At 34.8% G+C, this 23,744-nt stretch overlaps 1 protein-coding gene across 9 annotated transcripts in view; it reads right to left on the reverse strand.

Moving 5' to 3' along the window:
* EXOC6 (exocyst complex component 6) overlaps positions 1–23,744 on the reverse strand; it is a 230,353-nt gene that overhangs the window by 57,806 nt on the left and 148,803 nt on the right. For 8 of the 9 annotated variants that reach the window (XM_030334687.1, XM_030334688.2, XM_030334693.1 and 5 more), the window contains one exon: positions 23,251–23,430. The exons of the other annotated variant lie outside the window; for it this stretch is intronic. In XM_030334687.1, the coding sequence (XP_030190547.1) occupies positions 23,251–23,430 (180 nt within the window). The remainder of the gene's footprint in view (positions 1–23,250; positions 23,431–23,744) is intronic. 9 annotated transcript variants of the gene reach the window in all.

Here is a 23,744-nt window from a genome sequence, read left to right on the forward strand (position 1 = left end):
TTCTGAGTGGCTATGCTTTTAGCACAGGAATTAAAATTAATCTTGTTTACTTGTCCTCCTCAGGACATAAATATCATTGAAGTTCTAACTGCACTCAGGAAAATTAAAAGACAGGTAAAAAACACATGAATTATTATTTTAGACCTCTTGAAATGTCTCAAGTATTTTTAAAAATACACATTAAAATATGACAAGTTATCGTACTGACAGAACATTTTATTCATATAATGTTTTTTAAGCTTTCCTTCCTATAATTAAAGCCAGAATAAAGTTAGTTAATAAACAATATAATTTCCTATTTAAACTGTGCCTAAAATTCAAAATATACTTTCAATCTTAAGTCCTTACTTCTAATCAGAACATGAATTTGTAGCATAGCTTCAATTAGCTCAGGGGGCTTACCTACCAACATGATTTCAAAATCATCTACAGACCTAAATTTAGTTTTAAAATCATCTGATAATTTAGAAATATATGGTTAAGTAAACTACAAATATTTGTGGTTTTGTTTCACATTTGTATCATTATAAAATATTTTCTACCATAATAGCTCCTAAAAACTACAGAAATTTTCCCTGATAGCCTTAATTAAGGCTACATGTTTCATCTCTAGATTATAAAGCTGAATCACATTACATCACTTTTAGTATAAATTGCTTCTTTAGACAGATTTCAATTAAAAGCTTAAAATAAATTACTATAAAGACTCTGTCCTGTATAGTTTTCCTGTCTAATACTGCTCCTAGTATTTCTGTCTTCAAGCTACAACGATGTGATTTGGTGATGGACTAACTCCTGTGATAGGATTCAAAGATCCATGAATATGGTCAGAAATAATGACTTTTGGAAAATGTGCCATGTTTTGCCTCATCTGCATTAATAAATATTTACTCAGTGCTATTTGATAATTATTCTTTTCCTACTTTCACAAAGGCTAATCAAGTCATGAAAAAATCTCCTGAACATAAATGCTTCACTAAATTAGTACAGAAATGTTTTACACAGTTGATCTGTCAGGGAAGTAAGAAAGAACATAAATATATTTTTAAGATATTTATTAGAACATTTGTTCATTAAGCTACACATTTAAAGTCAGGCTAGAAACAAGGCAATCTTTTTGAGTAAGTCTTTAGCATCTAGACACTATGCAGTGAAAAACTGTATCTAAAATGGAATCTCAATTTCTCAATCAAAAACGTAGAGATAAAAGCCAATGCAAACAATATATTTGACAGATACTGATGAACTGCCAAAAAGGAATGTAACAAACAATGCAAAACCCAGCATGCTTCAAGATCCCCCAAACCCAAGAGGAATTAGTCTGGGAGACATGCAGCTCCATTCCCCAAGCACCATAATATCAATATGAATGGGAGGGGGACAAAAACGTAGAAAGAGGAGAAATCAATGGCATGTAATTTAATTATAATGTAACAGGCTTGACAATACTTAACAGGAATGTAATTTTGACCCAATGGAACAACTACTGCATTTTAGTTTCATGTACTTCTCCATCCAATCAGCTCCATGTTCTACTTATGTTGCCTCTATAATATACTAACTGCAAAACAGATTAATAAATTGCCCCCTAAATTACTATTATATTCATTTCATAAGTAAACACACTGTACAAGGTAAGTGGTATAATTTTAAAGTGATACTTAAAATTCAACATGGGTTCTGACGGTACAAATGACTATATAACAATAGTACTGGAGCCAAAAATGATGGTAAGAGTACAGAAATACAGGCAGCTATTCCATAAACTTAGTGGAAATAGATAACGAAAATACACACACACACACACACACACACACACACACGTGCACATGCGTGCTAATTTAACTTTTTGTTTAAACAACATACATAATAATAAAACCCTAATACTAAATTTCTTCTGATTAAACATATTAAATACAGGCTTATTGTTCTCAAAGATACAAGATTAAAGTATTTGTAAAATATTTTATAAATCTTCAAATGAAGTAAGTTCTTTTTATAGCCCCAAATTAAAGTTAATATAAAAGGTTTGGATTCTGTAAGTATTTTAAAAGTTCTATAAGATTATACATTAAAAAAATGTTTAATTCCTAACCATAAAATGTGCACAAATATTCATAAATTTCCATCTATTACTTATATTTAGAGAGAAAATGTTTAATGTTCCAAATATTTACACACCCAAAAAATACCTATGGCAATTCATTTCTGATGTAGCCCTTGTACATTTGGCATAAACAAAACACCCCTTTCTGAACATTACTATTGTTTTTATTATTGACATTCTTATAATATTATCATTTTCTAGAACAAAAATAATCTAAGTACTTTTGCAATGAACGATCTTTAAAAACTAGCCTGTTTCATTAGAGATGCTCTGTTTTTTAACAAACAAAACCAAAATAATAAATTTCAAGCACCTAGAAATTTCTGCTGCCCTCATCTGAAAAATTAATTGCAACTACTATTAACATTTTCTTTCTCTTTAACACAAAGTTCAACAAGTAAGTAAAAACACCTGCCAAACTTTTAAAGGTAACTACTTTTTTACCCTCCTCTAACATTTTGCTGAAAAACAACTTGCAAAGAGAGAAAACCCTTAGACAAACTTCTTATATTTCAAAGGAACTTGTAAAAGAGAATCTGCTGACATATTAGATCCTTTTTGCATTACCCAAAAGCTTTTCTTCTAAGAACAATTGTGGTAAGGAGACATTTGGCTCCTAGGAAATTCCCAAAGGGTCAACCATATGCATCCTTCCATGGCACCTTCACAGCGCTGCTTTCTAGATCCATGTCTCAAAAGCAGCTTTCATCATTTACTTGTGTGTCAGTCAATATGATTTATGGACTGCATTCAACAAAGTCAAAGCATATAGAATGAGAAATATGACTACAATCTGCTAATTTGTTTTGTATTGAGCCACTTAAGAGTCAAAGACCTGATGTCAGACTGAGACCAGCAACACAATTAACCAGTCGGTGACAGATTCATCCATCCTCCCTGCCAGGCTGTGCCAATCAAAGACAGCATGAGGCGACATTTGGTGAAATCAGTAAGAAAACTCATTCTCTAGGCAACCTATGTGAGACCTTGATTGACACTTTTTGAATTTAGTTTGTGGAACACAGCCACTCTTTACCCAATAGTCCCTCACTGCAAGCTGTGAAATAAGGCTTTTAATGCCAATCACAGGAACAATAAACCACAAACCACCAACCCTCGGTTTAAAAGGAATCAAGAAAACACATCTGTTTGTATGTCAAGCCAAATTTCTAAAATAATTTACTATTATAGATTAGGCTAAAGATACTCCATTTCCTTTGAAACACCGCAAAATGACATGGTAACAAAAATACAACACATTTTATTAGATTATGGCTCAAAACTGTTTTGGTTTCAAAGTAATGTTTTGATAGATCTACTCTGATATAATAATAGGAGAAATGTAGAATACTTAAAAACTAATTTGACACATTTAAATTTTCATTTGAAGTTTTCATTTCTGTCTCACCATTCTCTTATTTCAAAGATCTAATAAAAAAAGAAAGGTTTGATTTCAACAGTAATTATTTGAAAGCATTTTTCAATGCTGCTTTCATTCTCTCTCAACTACATGTAACATAAAAATGTGCTCTTGAAATCACAACCATTCTTTCTGTATTGGTCTCCCTTCCTTAAAGATCCCAGGAGAATCCATTTTACTCTATTTATATTCCCACAAAAGGTCAACTTTGCACAATAAACTACTTTTTTATTTAAGTAAAAAGAAATATATAGACTCAAAAATATTGTGCATTGCATTTATTGTTCTTTAAATTGATAACAGGTTTTGTTTTAAAAGGTTACATAACTCTTGTCAGAAAAAAATGGAAAACTGAAGTAAAATCATGGTCAATTTGAATATTAACTCTAACACTGGCAACAGAACTTATTAACTAATTCTGATTATGTACGGCTTTTTACAATTATTTAAGTTATTAATTTTTTAAGTTGTTTAAATTAAAGCAGTAAAATATTGCCATATTATTCTAAATCACTGCCTCTCTGTTTGCTGCATAAATTTCAGTTGAAACTGTGAAATAGTCTTTTCAAAGGAAAGGCAAAAGAGAAAGGGAAGTATTGATGAATTGGTCAGTCTCCCAAAGAGCCACAATGCATAGCCTTTTTAAAAACTAACAGACTAAAAGAGTGAAGTCTTTCATCAAATGTGAAGTAAACACTAAAATTAGAAATAAATTCCTAACTGAAATATGAGAAAATATGTCTAGTTGAAAAGTAGACATTTTAACTTAAGAAATTTATTATTCTTCCATTTTATATAAGAACCACTAATCTAAAGTTTTACTATATAAAACTACATCTTGCTCATATGTAAAGAATGTATTAAATAAATCATGAAAAAACATACCTAAAACATTAGAATACATGAAAATTTCCCCAAGATGACTTCACAAATGCACAAAGATTCTTCTAGCTCCTAAAATAGGCTTCTGTCTGAACACTGTAATACTGACATATAGAACACTGAAATGCCTCAGATTCCCAATAATATGGAATGGGTGAGTTAGAAAGGCTTAAATATCAAGATGAATTCCTTCAGTGAGTTTTAATAACTTTATAACATGAGACTGTAACATAAATGCTTGCTCTTGGGAACACACACGCACACACACACACACACACACATACACACATAGAGATTAAATAGAACACAATCATTTTAAAGTTGGGGGAAAAATTCCGCAAACTGGGAAAACTTTAGGATAGCTGTAATACATGGCTATTTCTCTTTCATTCAAAACTTCCTATAGGGCTCATCAAACTTTGGTGGCCTTTTATTATTTTATGTTTTTAACATTTTTTCATTTTTGAGAGACAGAGACAGAGCATGAATGGGGAGGGGTAGAGAGAGAGAGTGACACACACACACACACACACACACACACAAACCAAAGCAGGCTCCAGGCTCTGAGCTGTCATCACAGAGCCCGACGCAGGGCTCAAACTCGTGGACTGTGAGATCATGACCTGAATTGGACGCTTAACCGACTGAGCCACCCAGGCGCCCCTAATTAAAAAAAAAAAAATCTTCTGAGCATGGCCTTAGATGATATGCAATATCTTGATTTTTAGCTTTCTGTAAATATCATCGTTGATGTCATGACATCTTCCAACTCATTCTATCTTTAATAGGTAGAAAGAGAATGCAAAGGCAAACAGAGCAGTAACGGTCCAGAAAAGGTCAAGGTTTTGAAGAAATGCCTCTGCTTCCAAGCAATTGATAATATCAGAAATCAAGATAAAATGGTGAAAGCTGCATGCACTTTTGCCCAGACTAGCAAGAAGAGGAAACTAGTTTATGCTGTGTGGGAGCTGACAGGGATTATTTCTAACTCTTAAGCCTACTTGATAATAACAAATTGGGCAGTTAAGCATATGTTTAAGTAGGGAAACAAAATATTAAGGCTCTATAACTTTTCTCACTTGGCAACTGTAAGGAAAGGGAAGTTAAAGATGCGCTGTAATTTTCCCTGTGAAGACTGGGTACTATGACTAAGCCACAGAATTTAAGAGTGAAACAATGAAGCATCCCAGGAACTGTTTTAATAACAGCTCTGTGATAGCAGAGCCATATCTTCATTTCTTTACATAAGCACCCAGCTCAGAGTATAAGGGCTATTTAATCATTAAAATGTACTAGTCTGTAATCCCAATACAATTTAAATTTGCAAAGAAGTTGCCAGAATCACTAACACGTTAGACAATATAAGTTGTTTCCACATGGCCATTAGTAAAATGGAAAATGTCAGTCAAGCCAACTGACTCTCTCTTATTAACATATGTAGGTAGGTGGCTATCATAAATGCAGCCACATATACACAAGGATAGCTGAGAGCAGACTTTTGTCATCCAAGGATTTAAATTTAGGTTTTGACCTTTTAGGAATCTGAGAGTCCAGTGCAAGTAGGGCTTAATTTGATGAGGCACACATTTGAATAATATACTCTGTGAAACTGGGTATGGGTGGGGGTGGGGAGGGTGATAATCACTGGGAGACTGAATGCACTCAATGCAAAGTCCCAACCTTCGAACTCTGTGGCTTTGCTGTCTTCTGTTAGTTGACATGGAAACATAACTCTTGTTAAGGTCTACACTTTTCAGGTACATTTTATAGCACTTTCTGAAAGAAATTACATGGCATAGCATATTCTCAAATTTGAATATTCTCAAAGTTTTGGGGTATACTCATTCAGAATGTCAAGGGCTTTCTGAATAGGTAATTTCACTGGGCTAAGTCTTAGACTGTGGGAATGGGGTTGGGGTAGATACTGTCAGATTCACTTCTAGTTGAGGAAGTACCTGGAAATGGATTTTTTAAAAGAGTAAGGGAAATGTATCAAGTGGAGGGAGGTTATATATTTAAAACAAGACAAAATCTATACAAAGTGGGAGGGACTGATCAAGGTAAGTGATCACGTTAAGTTTTTTCTTGATTGTCATTTGCAAGACAATCTTGCAAATGACATTCAATGATACTCTGAGAGTATCTACAGTATGCCTTGCCAACTGCTCCCTTCTTGTTTCCAAAGAATTGACAGAGGCTTTTAATCTCAATGCTACCATCTAACACACTGATTTTCATAAGTAGAAAGATTTAAAACAACATGACAGCTTTCCTACAATACCTAAGGTCTCCTGAATGAAACAAAAGGAAGTGATTAAAATGTTGCTGGCCCTCTGAATTCCTTCCCTGTATGTAATATTTGTCTGCACATGCTCTTTTGGTGGGATTTTCCAAAGGCCAACCTCCTTACTTTTTGTATTACAGTAACTTACATACTCTTTCTATAAGTATGTATCAGCATCTTGGCCTGCTGAATTTTGTTACCTCTGACCTGCAAACATACTGTAAATATAAATGCACCAAAGCTGTTCCACCTTTCCCATCAGCTTTATCCTCATCCTTTTCCATTCTTGTTAGGCTCCATACAGGGAAGTAAAAAGAAAAGCAGGCTCTTTGGCACCACTAGATAGGGGCTCGCACAGGAAACCTCTGACTTCATCTTTCCCTATCGTCTCCTATCTTTCTCTTCAAGGGATCTGACCTCCTTTTTGCTGTCTTTATCTGCTCACGATAAAAACATAATTCTAACTCATAGATTCTCTTATTTGCATATTTTATTCCTTTTTCTTCTTCCCTGATTTCAACTTTTATCCATTTAACTTTGGAGAACAAATGATCTTTTGTATTTTTCTTTCTATTGTGGATTACAAGTTAAAGGGGAAGATACCATTTGCATTCCTAGAACTTTACCATTGCTATCTGCAACAACTTAATTAACTTTCTAAATGTGAATTCTCTGTTGTCATCTGGTAGTAAAACGGTCAGATATTGCATTTTCATTTGTTTTTAGTACTAAATCTTCCTGTTCAGAATGGCACTTTGCTCATAAAGCCAGCACCAATGATCTAGTCTGTTTCATTGATAGTTATTAAAGAATAAAATTATAGGATATTTGTAAGTGTGCATATGTATGATGCACATGCCTATACATACATTTAGTCTATGGGCTGAGAATAATCCATTCCAATTATTTCCATTTATATCTCACTGATCTGTTACTTATTGGTTAGGTCATGAGTTCTTTCCTAATCCACTAGCTTTCTACTAAATCTCTCATGCTGTTTCCTTCTAAACTAAAAGCCCTCTGTTACTATTACTTCTTCCAATTATATCCTGAATCAAACTGCTATTTTCTAAACTTTTGACAGCAGAAATTATTTAAGTGTGCTATGTTATATACACACATAAGACTTACAACTTAATGCAATTAAATCTCTTACCAAGATTAGCCAGCATCAACTTAGTAAATACTTAAAAGGATTAAAGTTATAAAATTCAAGTACATTAATTTTCAACTAAAAAGCAAGATTCTCTTTTTCCCCAATTAACTTGTATTAGTGAAAATCATTTAACTATTTTATTACATTAACAAAAAGCCTAAGAAAAAATATAGTGGTGCCTAGCTGGTTCTGTCAGTAGAGCATATGACTCTTGATCTCGGGGTCATGAGTTTAAGCCCTACCTTGGGTGTAAAGATTACTTAAAAATATATGTATTAAAATAAAAAAGCTTAAAAAATATAAATTCCATTTGTAAGAGTGGGTTTTAATGGTTTTCAACTTTTTCATTTACATTCTTTCTCAAGGTTCTTTAATTCTCTCCAATGAACTGATGACTGTCAATGGTTTGTTCTAGTTGATTTTGTGTACTTGGAATTAACTTATTATGTAAAGTATGGAAATGGGTATCAAAAATGCCATTAGAATACCTCCTTTATCATCAGAGAAAGAATTATCTCATATTAAGTAACTTTTTCAAAACACTGGACATTCAAGTGTCACACCTTTTAAAATTTCTCGTGCAAATTTATACAAAACTGACCCCAAAATCTATTGCTGACTTCTTAAATAGATGATAAAAATTTGAGCGTTTTGGTTTTTTTTTTTTTTTTTTTTTTTTTTTGGATAACAGGGTTAGTATCACTTCGGAACATCACTTCTGTATTTTGAACATGCATATGACTTATCTGCAGGAAATCTGTTAGCAAGCTTAGTAAGTACTTAACAATTACTATAGCAAATGAAGAAAAAGTTGAAGTGAAAGCTTGAAGGTCTGTCCCTTCAATGGGACGAAGTACTTGTCCTTAGTGCTGGGAATTCACAACAGTTATTTTGGTGCTATCATGTCTTTTACTTTGTTTCAATCACTGCTCAACTTATAGGTGTGAAGAGAGTTGTAGTTTGAATTAGTATGTTATTCTTTCATGGAGATGTGCAAGGAAAGAGTAAACATACAAATATTTCTAACCACTACTGAAACCACCTTTATCAAATAACTTTTGTATAGACATTTTCAAAATTTTTGCCTATGAATAAGGGTACAAACTTTCTCTTCAAAACTAGAAAGTATTCTATATTTGACAAATAAATTCGATTCAAAAATTCTGATTTTGCAGTATGCTTTTTATATTCCTTATGTGTACAAGAAAATTGCTTTTACAACAGACCATTTCTTTACTATTTCTCTCATATTAATTTAAAAAATACTTATTAAGCACTTCCTCTGTGTAAAATATTGTTTAGGTGCTACAGAAGATATAATGAGTGGATAACAGTTCCTGACACAAAGGGATTAAATTCTAATAGCAGAAAGAAGGCGAGACTTCAAACAGCTATAGTAGAGGACAAAATATAAACAGTACTGTAAAAGTGGGACAAAGTATCCACATAAGGTTAAGTGGAATTAGCAAATGCTTCGTGAAAGAGGTAGCACTAAAGATGCTTTTGGAAGAGATCCAGGAGTTTTACAATTATAAATGAAGCCAATGTAGAAAGTAAAAGACAGATCCAGGACACTGGATTTTCCACTTTGAATGCCCATATTGAGTAATGGTCAGAAATGTATCTGGAAAGAGGCTGAGATAATTCTTTTTTGTTAGCCTGTGAAATTTTTACTTTAGGTAAGCAAGAGACCTTGAAGCTTTTCAACAGGGAAATGTGATTAGACTGTACTCTAGAAAGAATAATCTAGTACAGGTATGTGTGATGAACTGAAGGAGAAACTACTGGCAAAGACTAATTAGAAAATAATTACAATCATCAAAATTTGAATTTTGATAACAGGAATAGGAACAGAAAGGTTAGGAACATTTTAAATTTCAAATGCTAGATGAGATTTTTTAAAGTTAAGAACTTTTAATATCTACACATTCAAAAAGTATTTATGAGTTCTTACTCTGGCCATTGAGAGCTCACAACTGGAGGTCAAAAGAAGAAACACAGTAAAACGCAAAATATGATGAAGCCATGAAAAAAGGTGAAAGCTAAGGCAATTCAGGGGAGCAATACTGGGTTTGTAGTGAAAAAGAAAAATGTGCACTTGGTCATGAATCATACTGTGTTATGCACTGAGATAGATTTCTACAAGTGGATTTTGGGATAAGGTCTGTAGAGAAAAAGCACTCAGGAAAAGCATAAACAGTCTTAAAAGCAGGTAATAATAACAGCTAGTATTTTTTGAGTGCTTATTATATGCCAAGTGCTTTTCTAAGTACTTTATGTATACTATCTCATTTAACCCTCACAAAAATCTATAGGGCATATACCCTTACAGCCCTCACTTTATAGATGAGGAAGATATCTACAAATTGTGCCCTGTCATGCATGGGGTGACCACAGAGAGGTTTTCCAAAGCACTGCACTCACCACAGATGCAACCATAATACTAACTTTCACAATCAAGTCCCAGGGAATCCTCCTGTTTCACCAAAATAACTATTACCTTCAAATGTAGGTTTCCACAAAACTACAAACATATGAAAAATATTGACAAGATAATTAGAATTTACCATAGATAACCAGGCAGAGAAAAATAAGCCTGCAGGAGGTTCACTACTATCCAATTCACATGCTAGCTTTGGCTTGCATTTACTTACCGGCATTGCTGCATGATCATTGCTGTTAGTCTAAGAAGGAAATCAGCCAGGAAATCAGATAAAAAAGGAAAATGTATTCCAATAGTAGCAGAGGCAGTGTTTAAAGTAACAAAATACACTACAAAACAAGCAAGCTGGCTCTGTGTGTTTGCTATAATTTAAAAACATTAATTTATTACATAAATGTGATCATTTTGAAGATTTGTATATTAATTTTCACATCTATGCCAATCAGATAAATCCTCCTCCAAACTTCTGTTTAGCTAATCAAGTCGTCAGCATTAAAATACCAAGGGGGTACCTGGGTGGTTCAGTCAGTTAAGCGTCATACTCTTGATTTCAGCTCAGGTCATGATCTCATGGTTCATGAGATCGAGCCTTGCGTCAGGCTCTTGCTGACAGCTTGGATCATGCTTGGGCTTCTCTCTCTCCCTCTCTCTCTCAAAAATAAACTTAAAAAAATATATTTAAAAAAACACCAACGTGCTAAATACTAAATTTGCTGAACTGTCAACTTTAGAAAACACCAACTCTTTGATAGGGTTCTTTGCTATAGAGCAGCTGTTCTCAAATTTTAATTTAAAAATGCTGATTCCTAAGCTGAGGAAATTTTAGTGCATTTAGGTCTAGAGCCAGCACTGGAATCTGAATTATTGACAAGTATCTCTTCCTGTAAGGAGCTTGGATGGCTCAGTCGGTTGAGCATCCAACTTCAGCTCAGGTCATGATCTCGCAGTTCAGTTCAAGCTCTGTGTCAGGCTTTGTGCTGACAGAGTGGAGTGTGCTTCAGATTCTCTGTCTCCCTCTCTCTCTGCCCCCTCCTTGATTGCACATGCATGCTCTCTCCCTCTCTCTCTCTTAAAAAAATAAACATTAAAAAAAATTTAGAAGTATCTCTTCCCACAGATGATTTTCATACAAAAAGAAATAAAATGTCCATTTCTGCAGACACACACAAAAACTATACTGAATATACGATTCTGAAGATGCTTAGAAAGGATAAGCCACTATGCTTCCGCATAATCTGCCACTATAGCACAAAAGAAAATACTCAAGGAAAGATGGCACACTAAATTATCTTATAACCATTTAAATGTATTTTCTCCCCAAAAGTGAGTAACAAGTCAAAACAAAAACGAAATCATTGGTCTCAATTTAAATATATATAAGCTCCCACTGAAGTTCTGTACCAAATATACAGTACTACCTTGTTCCTCTAAAATATTAGGGATTAAATTAATTAAATATTAATTCCTTAAAATAATAAAGATTAATAAAATTAAACTAAAATTGCCTTAAATACTATTTTTTAAATTATCTAATTTACTTTTCAAATTCCACTAATAAACTATATAATATTTAAGCACTACTTTTTTTTTTTTTTAAATGTTTATTTATTTTTGAGACAGAGAGAGACAGAGCATGAACGGGGGAGGGTCAGAGAGAGGGAGACACAGAATCTGAAACAGGCTCTGGGCTCCGAGCTGTCAGCACAGAGCCCGACGCGGGGCTCGAACTCACGGACCGTGAGATCATGACCTGAGCCGAAGTCGGCCGCTTAACCGACTGAGCCACCCAGGCGCCCCAAGCACTACGTTTTAAAAGAAGAACTATTTACCCTGAAACATGGATTTAACTTTATTATATTAAACCAATGAAATTCAAAATCTGTTTATTGGTGGTAGCTAAACATCTGTGTGGGAAGCTGTCCTCTTCACCAAACACATTATGAATAAAAAACACTACAAGCAGGAATGGAGGAACAGGCAGATAGATCATTCTAATTAACCCCAGTAAGCAGTGGGCTGGCAACTATGTTAGCCAGACAATTCCTTCTTCTGGAAGACTGGACTAGACTCTAGATAATCTCTAAGTCCTTTCTAGATTTAACTTCCAATAAAAGTCAGGCAACAACATTTAACATTAAAACCACATAAGTCATAGGACTTATGTTTTCATCATAGTTCATACCATATCATTTTTATGACTTACAGGTAACAAATCAGATCAATGTGATTCATTACCATTATAGATTTTTTAAAATTAATATCCAAATAAGTAAAACCAATTTGTAAGCATGTATGTATGTGTGTGTGTGTGTGTGTATATATATATATATATGGTTATGTTTTCACTTGTAAAATGTATTCAAAGCTGCCTATGCCACAATTTAAAAACTACAATCTGTATTTTTAATACAATTCTTTCTGGTGTCACGTGAAAGAGAGGGCGATTAAAACCTCTGATTGTATAGTTGACTATTAAAGTTCTCCTTTACAATTTTCAGTCAAGTAAAAGGACATGTGAACCCATATACTTAACTCAGAAAAAAGTTTGAACCAAAGAATAAAAAACATAAAAGGGTAGGGCTGAAAGAGAAAATAAAGTGCCAGAATGAATAAATCTATGTTTAGCTTGGGACTTTACATCTGCATGAAATAATGATGCTTAGAAACATAATATTATATACAAGGACCTTAGAGATGATCTAATCCAATCATATTACTTCAAAGAGAAGGAGGCAGGTTGTTCAGAATCAAGATGGTAGACTAAGTTAATGTTTTTGCTTCCCATCCACCCTGAGATACAAGGGAAATAAAAAGCACAGAGCTGTGAAAAGGAATAAATGTTTAACAGTGGAGAAAATGAAAGTACTTGGGGGAATTCATAAAGGGGTAAGACACTGCCCATTATATGCTAACAGGAACTACAGTGGAGCTGAGAGCCAGCTGTGTATTAGAGTTCAGAGATGGCAGGCATGAGAGAGGATGGAAATGAAAAATGGGATGGAAAAATAGGGAAGGAAACTGAAGATTTCTCACACACTGTGCCAATGATCCCTTACCTACAGAGCATGGTCAATTTTCACAATGAAAGAACATTTAGGGGACAGCTGAGGCTTCTGGTATAGGTGGAAAGAAAGAGAGAGGGAAGGAAAAAGAAAGGGGGAAAGAAAAGCTCTGCTCATTTTGGCCTGGGGCAGTGATAATAGAAAGAAAGGCAGAGAAGGCTACATAATTTAATAATTTATTAATTAATAATTTAAGCCCTTTGTTCAAAAATTATTAAGAACCGCAAGAAAACAATAGCTGAGCACCAAATCACATGCAGGGGCCTTCTAAACTCAAGATCCATGCAACTTCACAGGTCACACATCTATGAAGTTGACCCTAAAGAGAAGAGGCCAGAATCTCATGGTTAGCTCCACACCTCCTCACTCTAAGAGGAATCCTAGGCAAAATTAACCCCATTTTTTAAAGTTTTTACTTATTTATTTTGAGCGAGAGGGAGAATCCCAACAGGCTCCCCACTGTCAGCATGGAGCATAACGCAGGGCTTGATACCATGAACCGTGAGATCATGACTTGAGCCAAAAGATACTTAACTGAGACTGAGCCACCCAAGTGCCCCAAAACGACCCCCAATTTAAAAAAATTCCCAGTCGATTTCTACTCAGGGGAAAAGTTTACCAAACAATAGAGTACTTACACAGTAGCAAAGTAAGCTCATGTTAGTTCTCCAGGCCTTCTTTTTTTTTTTTATTTTTTAAAAATGTTTTATTTATTTTTGAGACAGAGAGAGACAGAGCGTGAGCAGGGGAGGGGCAGAGAGAGAGGGAGACACAGAATCTGAAGCAGGCTCCAGGCTCTGAGCTGTCAGCACAGAGCCTGATGAGGGGCTTGAACTCACAAACCATGATATCATGACCTGACCCGAAGTTGGACACTTAATCGACTGAGCCACCCACGCGTCCCCAGGGACTCTTCTTTATTAAAAGAGAATGAATAAAATGAAGAAACAAAAAAGTATTCAAGGGTAATTAGATAATTTAAGAAACTGAAAATATCTATCAAAAAAACCCCACCTTCTAATACTCAGGAAGAGTTGAAAGATAATATATCCATTTTTTTAAGAATAGTACTCTATGACAGAGGAACATTAAAAAGAGAAGTGCTTCACTAGAAATTAAAAGTTAATAAAATATTCTATAGAAGGACTAAAAAACAGAATTGGGAAAATCTCCCAAAACAGAACACAAAAAAAGATAAAGAGATAGGAAATGAAGGAGAGGATAAAACACATAAAGAACTGCTCTGGGAATTCAAACATCTAACTAAATGATTTCAGGAAAGAGAGGACAGGAAATGGAAGGAATAAAATTATCTAAAAAATAATTATCAGGCACAAAGCCATTCAACCTAGAATTAGATAACCAGCTAAACTATCAATCAAACATAGGACAGAAGAAGATATTTTATGATATGCAAGGACTGAAATAGGAGGAAGTTATTGAGACAGCTTAGCAAACCAACCAGTGAGGCAACAAAAACATGTGGAATCCAGGAAACAGTTCTCTACCCAGAGATCAGAAAAGGAAAATGTCAGGTTAACAGCTACATAGCAATTCTACCAATTCCAGAGAGCAACTGGTACAAATTAGAAGACAAAGGCCTCTGGAGGCACCTGGGTGGCTCAACAGATTGAGCATCCAACTCTTGATTTCTGCTCGGGTCATGATCTCCCGGTTCGTGGGTTCGAGCCCTGCATCAGTGCAGAGCTTCCTTGGGATTCTCTCTGTCTCCCCCGCCCCTCCCCTGCTCTCACTCTCTTCAAATAAATAAACAAAAAAACTTGAAAAAGAAAGACGACAAAGCCTCTGTAGTCAGAAGATGGATGAAGAATTAATAAAGCAAAAGGGTGGGGGGACTCATACCTTTATCTTACATAGAATTAAGATACTGACTAAAGCAGGGGCGCCTGGGTGGCTCAGTCGGTTAAGCGTCCAACTTTGGCCCAGGTCACAAACTCACAGTTTGTGGGTTCAAGCCCCACATCGGGCTCTATGTGGACAGCTTAGAGCCTGGAGCCTGCTTCAGATTTTGTGTCTCTCTCTCTGCCCCTCCTTTGCTCATGCTCTCTTTCTGTCTACCGGAAATGAATAAACATTAAAAAAATAAAATAAAAAAAAGATACTGACTAAAGTAGAGGAGCAAGAAAATAGGAATATAATTATTTTATATAAAGAAACAATAAATAGAAGAAATAAAAACACATTATAACAATCAATGGGAGAAATAGGGGGAAAGGAGATGTTGCTATGCACACACCTATCTTTCATAGTAAGGAATCACTAGATAGTCTCTATCTTTTATTAAGATAACCACCAGAAGAAATAAAAACATATGGTGAAAAATGGCAGTCTGGGAGAGTGGGACGAAGTGTCAGGAAAGAGCAAGTAGAGTGGCTATCTTCCATCCCAAATTCTTCTGGACTATTTTCTAGGTACGTGTATTAACTGGAATAAAAGTAAACTGAAACAAAACAACCTTTATTTTAGGCTCTATGAAATCAGACAGACGTTAACAAATTAATCCAGAGGTTGAATGATGTGTCTATTTCCACAGTGCTGGTTATTGGAAGAATCAGGCCCAGACTCCAAATCTCAAAAGTTTTAATACAGTGGTGCATCTTCAGAAAAAACATTTTAAGGAAAGAATGATTTTTTTTAAGTAAGCTCTACACCCAATGTGGGACTTGAACTCATGCCATCAAGATCAAGAATTGCATGCTCTACACACTGACCAGCCAGGTCCAAGGAGATGTGATTTTTTTAAGTTTATTTATTTTTGAGAGAGAGAGAGAGAGAGAGAGAGAGAGAGAGAGCAGAAGACACAGATTCCGAAGCAGGCTCCAGGCTCCCAGCTGTCAGCACAAAGCCCCATGTGGGGCTCAAACTCACAAACTGTGAGATCATGACCTGAGTCAAGGTGGCATGTGTAACTGACTGAGCCACCCAAGTGCCCCGAGAATGATTTTTTAAAATATTAAAAATTTTTTTTGATGTTTATTTATTTTTGACAGAGTGAGAGACAGAGCATGAGCAGGGGAGGGGCAGAGAGAGAGGGAGACACAGAATCCGAAGCAGGCTCCAGGCTCTGAGCTGTCAGCACAAAGCCCGATGCAGGGCTCGATCTCATGAACCTTGAGATCATGACCTGAGCTGAACCGACTGAGCCACCCAGGTGCCTCGATTTTTAAAAATATTTATTTACTTATTTATTTTGAGAGAGAGAGCGTGAGTGAGTATAAGTGGGGGAGGGGCAGAAAGAGAGGGAAAGACAGGGAGCGAGAGAGGGAGAGAGAGAATCCCAAGCAGGCTCTGTGCTGTCAGTGACAGCACGGAGCCTGATGCAGGGCTCGATCCCATGAACTGTTAGACCATGACCTGAGCTGAAATCAATAGTTGCACACTTCATCAACTTAGCCACCCAGGTGTCCTGATTTTTAAAGTTAGATACTATCCATTTCTGTCCAAATCATAGATCTTCATTTATTATTGGATATATATTTGTTTTTCACTTAAAGAAACCATAATATGTTTCAAAATTATATATGGAAATAAAAATGCATGTTAAAAAGTTAGTGGCACCAGATACATTTAGTAGGGAGGGAGACTATGGCCCTACACATAAAAAATTTACAAAGGATACTAAATTAGGCTGTCAATAAAACACTTATGGCCTATGGCTGGAAGCAATCAATTAAGTGAAGGGAAAAACCCTTCAAAGTAAACAATTAAAAAAGGAAATATTTTAAAAGGGAACTAGATGGGGGAAGTAGATACAGAATTTAAAGATCGAATAACATATCCCTGTCCTGAAAGTAGTTCCTACTATAATATTTTTAATTTTATTTTTGAACATACATACTCTGATTTATTTCTTGAGTTAAAAGTAAATCATTTTTCTTTGGCAATGTGATTTTAAAATCTATACCATATTTAGTCCTATGCCAGTAAATGTTTAACAACAATTCTCTGGGAAAAAAGCCTTCATTCATAAGATTTGCTGATTTCCACAGTCTAACTACTCCTACCTACAGCTACCAATGTGATGTCACTGAATGCACAGTTAGGCATAATTGTGCACAATAGGCTTTCATAATATGTATTGCCCACCACTATTTTAAAGCCATTTTCTCCCAGTAGAAAGGCATCTCTAATCTTAGAGTAAGAGATATGGGGAAATGATTCTATTAACAGATATTCTTTTTATAAACAGCTTTTAGGCATCTATTCTGTAATAAAGATGCCAAACTCATTATTCCTAGCAATCATGTCTATTTTTTTTTATCATTTGTCACAAGACTTATATTAATGCATTAAACCAAAAGTTAAGCATATTTGAAAGCAAAGAAACATATATCTTTCTTGGAAGAAAAACTGGTATTTACAATTCAAACAGAAACAAGATCAGTTTATTTAAGAACTTTAGAGTGGTAGCAAATAAAAGCACAGAAAACTACATTATGGCTAAAGATAAAATGGAATTCTGAGAAAGGAAGAAATATGAGAAAACTGATCATTCATGATCTTCCATTTACTTCTACTATAAAAGATAACCATTTGTTAGCATAAAATTTGGGTAAATTGGACCCCTTTGCAAATACACATATGAAGAAATTAAAGAGTCATTACCATTTATACATATCCTTTAGTGGTTGTAAATCCATAAAATTATCTTTATTGAAACAAACACATGACTATTAGCATTTATGAAGAAAGTAAATGTTTGTTGTTCTTTCTAGAAGCAGACCAGTGCTGGATTTTTCGGTAGTACACTCACAGTAAAATGTTAGTGAATTCCATTGGCAGTCTTCATGAACAGTAACTACGTTTGTTCAAGTTGCTTAACAACCTTTTCTATTTACATATGTGTAAGTGGTGAATGAATGTTTAAAAGCTTCTTAAAATTCCTTTGGTTTTAAGTTTTCTAGCTAATATAAAATCTTACTTTAAAAAAACAAAACTTACTTATAAATCAGACTTAAACTAAGTCTCATAATTGCATAGAAGAAAATGACTTGTATAATACATGCCAAAATGTTAATAGTGGTTATCCTTTGACAAGATAACAGGTAATTTTTATTTCTTCTATACTTAGATGTATTTTCTATTGTCAGGAAAAAAATATGAGAAATAAGGGTTATTTACATATCTGAAATACTATGAATATTAATATTATTTTAGGGATTAAATTTTAGATTCCAAGAATATTAATCTAGGGATGAAATAACATTTTCTTCACAGAGTAGTAATGAGACTTCACTGGCATCTGTTAGTCATTATAAGCAGTGCACTCAATGTATACTTATTTATTCATATCAATACACTTTATAGTGAATATCTTTCACAATCAAATTTTTTAATGGCTATATAATGCAAAAGTATAGAATCCAGAGCTAAATAATATCAAGCTAAAAATGTAGGCATAAATACAACATACAAAAAAGTAAAGTACATTAAAATGAAACTAATACTACAAAGGGCCTTAAAACAGTAACAGAGGAAGAAAAAAGAAGACAAAACTAACATTATTAATAGTACTTACTTTATGCCAAGAACCCTGCCAGGCGACTTTTTTACATACTATTTTAATTCATCCTATCTATGACAGTCCTATGGGAAAATGAATTATACCATTTTGCGAAGGTAAAAGGTTTAGAGGTTAAGCAACTTGCCAGGATTCTGGAAATAGTAAATTATAAATCTAAGGTTCAAGCAGAAGTCATGCTAACTCTAGAGCCCATCCTATGCTCTCCTCACTTCAGCAACCTGGACCCCAAGAATGATAAAAGATAAATGGGTTTTGTTTTAATTGAGTCATAAAAAGGCAATTTCCCTTGAGGCAGATAATATATTTAACAGGGCAGCTTAACATTTTGGGTAATGGGGTAATACTAGTCATTACTGCAAATACTGCCTATTTAGCTTGTTGCCAATTTCTATGGTCAGCAGAGAGCTGATGAATAAGTATTTTCATATGGAAGCATATTAAATTACTTTACTTTTCCCTCTCCTGCATAGACCTGTACTGGCTGAAACAGTGCAAGTGAAGAGACATAGGTAAGGGAAGTAATATACCAATTCTCTCACTCATCCAAACCTAGAAATAAGAAGTGCCTACGGTGAATATTATTGCTGGTCTTCCAAATCCTACACCTTTCTATTGCTACCATAATGTAGTTAAATAGTGAAAATAACAAAAAGTTCTTTCCCTGGGCTCCAACAAAACCATTATTATCCATTAATTTCTATTGTTCTCATATCTTGTGAGCAGACAACAAAATTGTACTGGTTGGATAATAACTTTTTGGAACCGTTGGAACCTTTCCCAGGAATGTGGTCAGTAACTGGACATCATGATTACCTGTGATTGAGAAAATATTCTTTTACAACAATGGCAGGGACTGACAAAAACTAAATACACAATGACACTAAAAGTGGAGCTTTTAAACTAAGTGTTCTGTCTTAGGTATTTTTTAGGGTTGTGCAGTCAAAGAATCAGCTTTATCCCACAGCATCAACTTTTGTGTCTAATTATTTGCACTAATAGCCAATACTTGCACCATCTGAAAGAGTGATCCTTGGTCTCACAGCTCGCATTGACTCTAACTCACTGCGCTGACCCTGAACAATGTCAAGCTAGGATAGTTAGGGCACATGGCCACTACTTAACTCTCCATGTCTGTGAGTGGGATAGCTACTTCTGTTAAAGCTGACTGATTTGGGACTAAATGTGATAAATAATCTTCTGAAGCTTGAGAATTGAAGGAGTCCAGAATGGGCCTCTCCCTCTATCAGGGCCCAAGGGTAACCTGAAACTAAGGAATTCTTTTCAGCCTAAAACATTCAAACAAAAATGGTAGCTTATGTAACTATGTTGCTTAGAAAAACAATACACTTAATAATATTGCTTCTGATCTTTGCTTAAAAGAAAACAAGACAGTCAAATATTTTATACAATTTCAGTATTTCAGAGAATATACTAAGCAATAATAAAATTATCAACTCTAGCTAAAACTTACTATAGTAAATAATTTAATATTTTTGCTTCGGAATTATGTTTCTAGTTTATTGCTTGAATAAGCATATACTGTTGTCACATCCATTTTCTCTTTTCTTAGCTGTGAAACACAATTTTCTATTTATCTGATCATGTCCTATACTTATTATTGTATTTGTTGGTCTGCACTGTATAGCAGCTTATTTCCTTTACAGGAAAACCGATGTTAAATAACATAAAAATCCAAAATGGCATATGAAGAATCCCCTAAAACTACACAAAATATCATAGTAGATTACATGAGTGATCTAGTTAGTCCAAGAAGATCTGTCTCTCTCAGTGTTACTACAGTACAAGAAAGCAGCCTTTCCCTCCAGATGTTAGCCTCCTGAAGTGAGATATTTGCCCCAACCATTTCTAACATATAACCTCTCTTAATCTTCTCAATTTATGCACAAAATTCCTACCCATCATGTTGTGCCAAGCTGTGAAAGATATTGCAACATAAAAATATGATGTGTAGGTATCTGTGTACATGTGCGTGCACACAGATCTGTTTACTTTTGTACACTGCTTTTAGCTAGAAACATGGAGATGGATTCTGGCAACGTGAATTCAAATTAATTCAACAATTATTTAAAATATACTACATGAGGAACATTTTCTTAGAAATTAGATGAAACAAGAATTAAACATATATACAGGTTCCCTTTTTCAACACAAAGAGAGCAGTTAGGGATATAATATAATCCCTGGGTAAGCTTCTAAAATCTCTTTGGCACAGATCCACTATTAAAATCTCTTTAGGAAATTCTTCTATTTATTTTTTAGCAACACCTGCCTTCAACTATTTTAAATGGCCCTCTGGAGCAACTCGCAATGCAAAGTCAAAAAATTAGGAGAATAACTTTTTTTTTTTTCCATTTTAAACAGGAGAGATGGGCGGAGGCTGTTGGGGAGGCTTGAGATTAAGTATTTTTGTGTTCAGCTACACCTCCTTTCTTCTTTCTTTCTTTCTTTCTTTCTTTCTTTCTTTCTTTCTTTCTTACCAGGTGGGGTTTTTTTCTTGTGTTCAGCTACATTTTATTGTGAAATAAAAAGGTCAACAATTTTTTTTTCTATTTTATTTGTAAAAGAATTACTCCACTCATGTTTTAATAGTTCTATTATTTCTAATACACCTAATGAAAAGCATGTTCATCCCAAGATAACCTCTTTGGTCTTTGCATTCCTCATCTGAAGAATCCAATGCTTCAGCCTATTCAAACCCAAACATCCCTGCAATTTATATATATATTTTTAATGTTTCAATAGATTGTTCAAAATGTAGATGCATTATTACTATGTATCAGGATAGAACAATGTTCCAGCTTTACTCCTCATCTCTGGCCTAAAAACACCTAATAATTTCTTGGCTTTTCTAACTGGAAAAGTCATTGATTCTATTGACTTTAATGAGAACTACCCCTATTAAGAGTTTATTTCAAGGGGCGCCTGGGTGGCGCAGTCGGTTAAGCGTCCGACTTCAGCCAGGTCACGATCTCGCGCTCCGTGAGTTCGAGCCCCGCGTCGGGCTCTGGGCTGATGGCTCGGAGCCTGGAGCCTGTTTCCGATGCTGTGTCTCCCTCTCTCTCTGCCCCTCCCCCGTTCATGCTCTGTCTCTCTCTGTCCCAAAAATAAATTTAAAAAAACGTTGAAAAAAAAAAAAATAAAAAAAAAATAAATAAAAAAAAAAAAAAAAAAAAGAGTTTATTTCAAGATGCTCAACGTCGCTCCTCATCAGGGAAATACAAATCAAAACCACACTCAGATATCACCTCACTCCAGTCAGAGTGGCCAAAATGAACAAATCAGGAGACTATAGATGCTGGAGAGGATGTGGAGAAATGGGAACCCTCTTGCACTGTTGGTGGGAATGCAAATTGGTGCAGCCACTCTAGAAAACAGTGTGGAGGTCCCTCAAAAAATTAAAAATAGACCTACCCTATGACCCAGCAATAGCACTGCTAGGAATTTACCCAAGGGATACAGGAGTACAGATGCATAGGGGCACCTGTATCCCAATGTTTATAGCAGCACTCTCAACAATAGCCAAATTATGGAAAGAGCCTAAATGTCCATCAACGGATGAATGGATAAAGAAATTGTGGTTTATATACACAATGGAGTACTACGTGGCAATGAGAAAGAATGAAATATGGCCCTTTGTAGCAACGTGGATGGAACTGGAGAGTGTGATGCTAAGTGAAATAAGCCATACAGAGAAAGACAGATACCATATGGTTTCACTCTTATGTGGATCCTGAGAAACTTAATAGAAACCCTTGGGGGAGGGGAAGGAAAAAAAAAAAAACAGAGGTTAGAGTGGGAAAGAGCCAAAGCATAAGAGACTCTTAAAAACTGAGAACAAACTGAGGGTTGATGGGGGGTGGGAGGGAGGGGAGGGTGGGTGATGCGTATTGAGGAGGGCACCTTTTGGGATGAGCACTGGGTGTTGTATGGAAACCAATTTTACAATAAATTTCTTATATTGAAAAAAATAAAATAAAATAAAATTTGCATACATTAAAGTTCAAAAAATAAATAAAATAAAATAAAATTCATTACACTGGAGAAAAAAAAGAGTTTATTTCAATTTAAGTCTATACCGAATTTCAGGGTTTTGTTTTGGTTTTGGTAGAAACAAAGTTGTAGTTATTTTGGCTGAAAGTAAAATAAATTAAAACTTCAAACAATTGGCTAGGTTATTAGAATTCCTCACAAATAGACGTGTAATAATGGAAAGAAAATATTCAAGCCATGAAGTTGGTTTGAGCCAGTAAATCTCAAATTAAGATTAAATTCTACATATATTTTAGTAAGCAAAATTATAATACAATTTTCTGGGATTTTTCATACTTACAGGTAAATGAGTAAACACTTGAAAGATGCTTCTTAAAAAATTAATAAGATCCATTAAATAACCACTAGCTCTTCCATCTGGCTCAGACATTGTCCAGTCATAATCAGCAAGCTGAACAAATTCATCAATTTTTTGATTAAGTTTGGTATATATTTCTCCTTCTGCTGCATGTCGGGCATCCTGATAAGGGATAAAGTAACAAAAACAAAAAGTTTTAGAAGCAGATAATTTAAAAACCTTTCTTGGGTGCCTGGGTGGCTCAGTTGGTTAAGTATCCAACTTCGGTTCAGGTCATGATCTCATGGTTTACGAGTTTGAGCCCCACATCGGGCTCTGCACTGACAGTGCTGAGCCTGCTTGGAATTCTCTCTCTCTCTGTCTCTCTGTGCCCCTCCCCCACTCTTGTTCTCTCAAAAGAAATAAACTTAAAAACAAGTGTTCTCAAAATTCTAAAATTTATTTTATATTTTTCTTTGATCTAATATTTTAGTCAT

This window comes from Lynx canadensis, chromosome D2 (genome assembly GCF_007474595.2).
Source record: "Lynx canadensis isolate LIC74 chromosome D2, mLynCan4.pri.v2, whole genome shotgun sequence".
NCBI lineage: Eukaryota > Metazoa > Chordata > Mammalia > Carnivora > Felidae > Lynx > Lynx canadensis.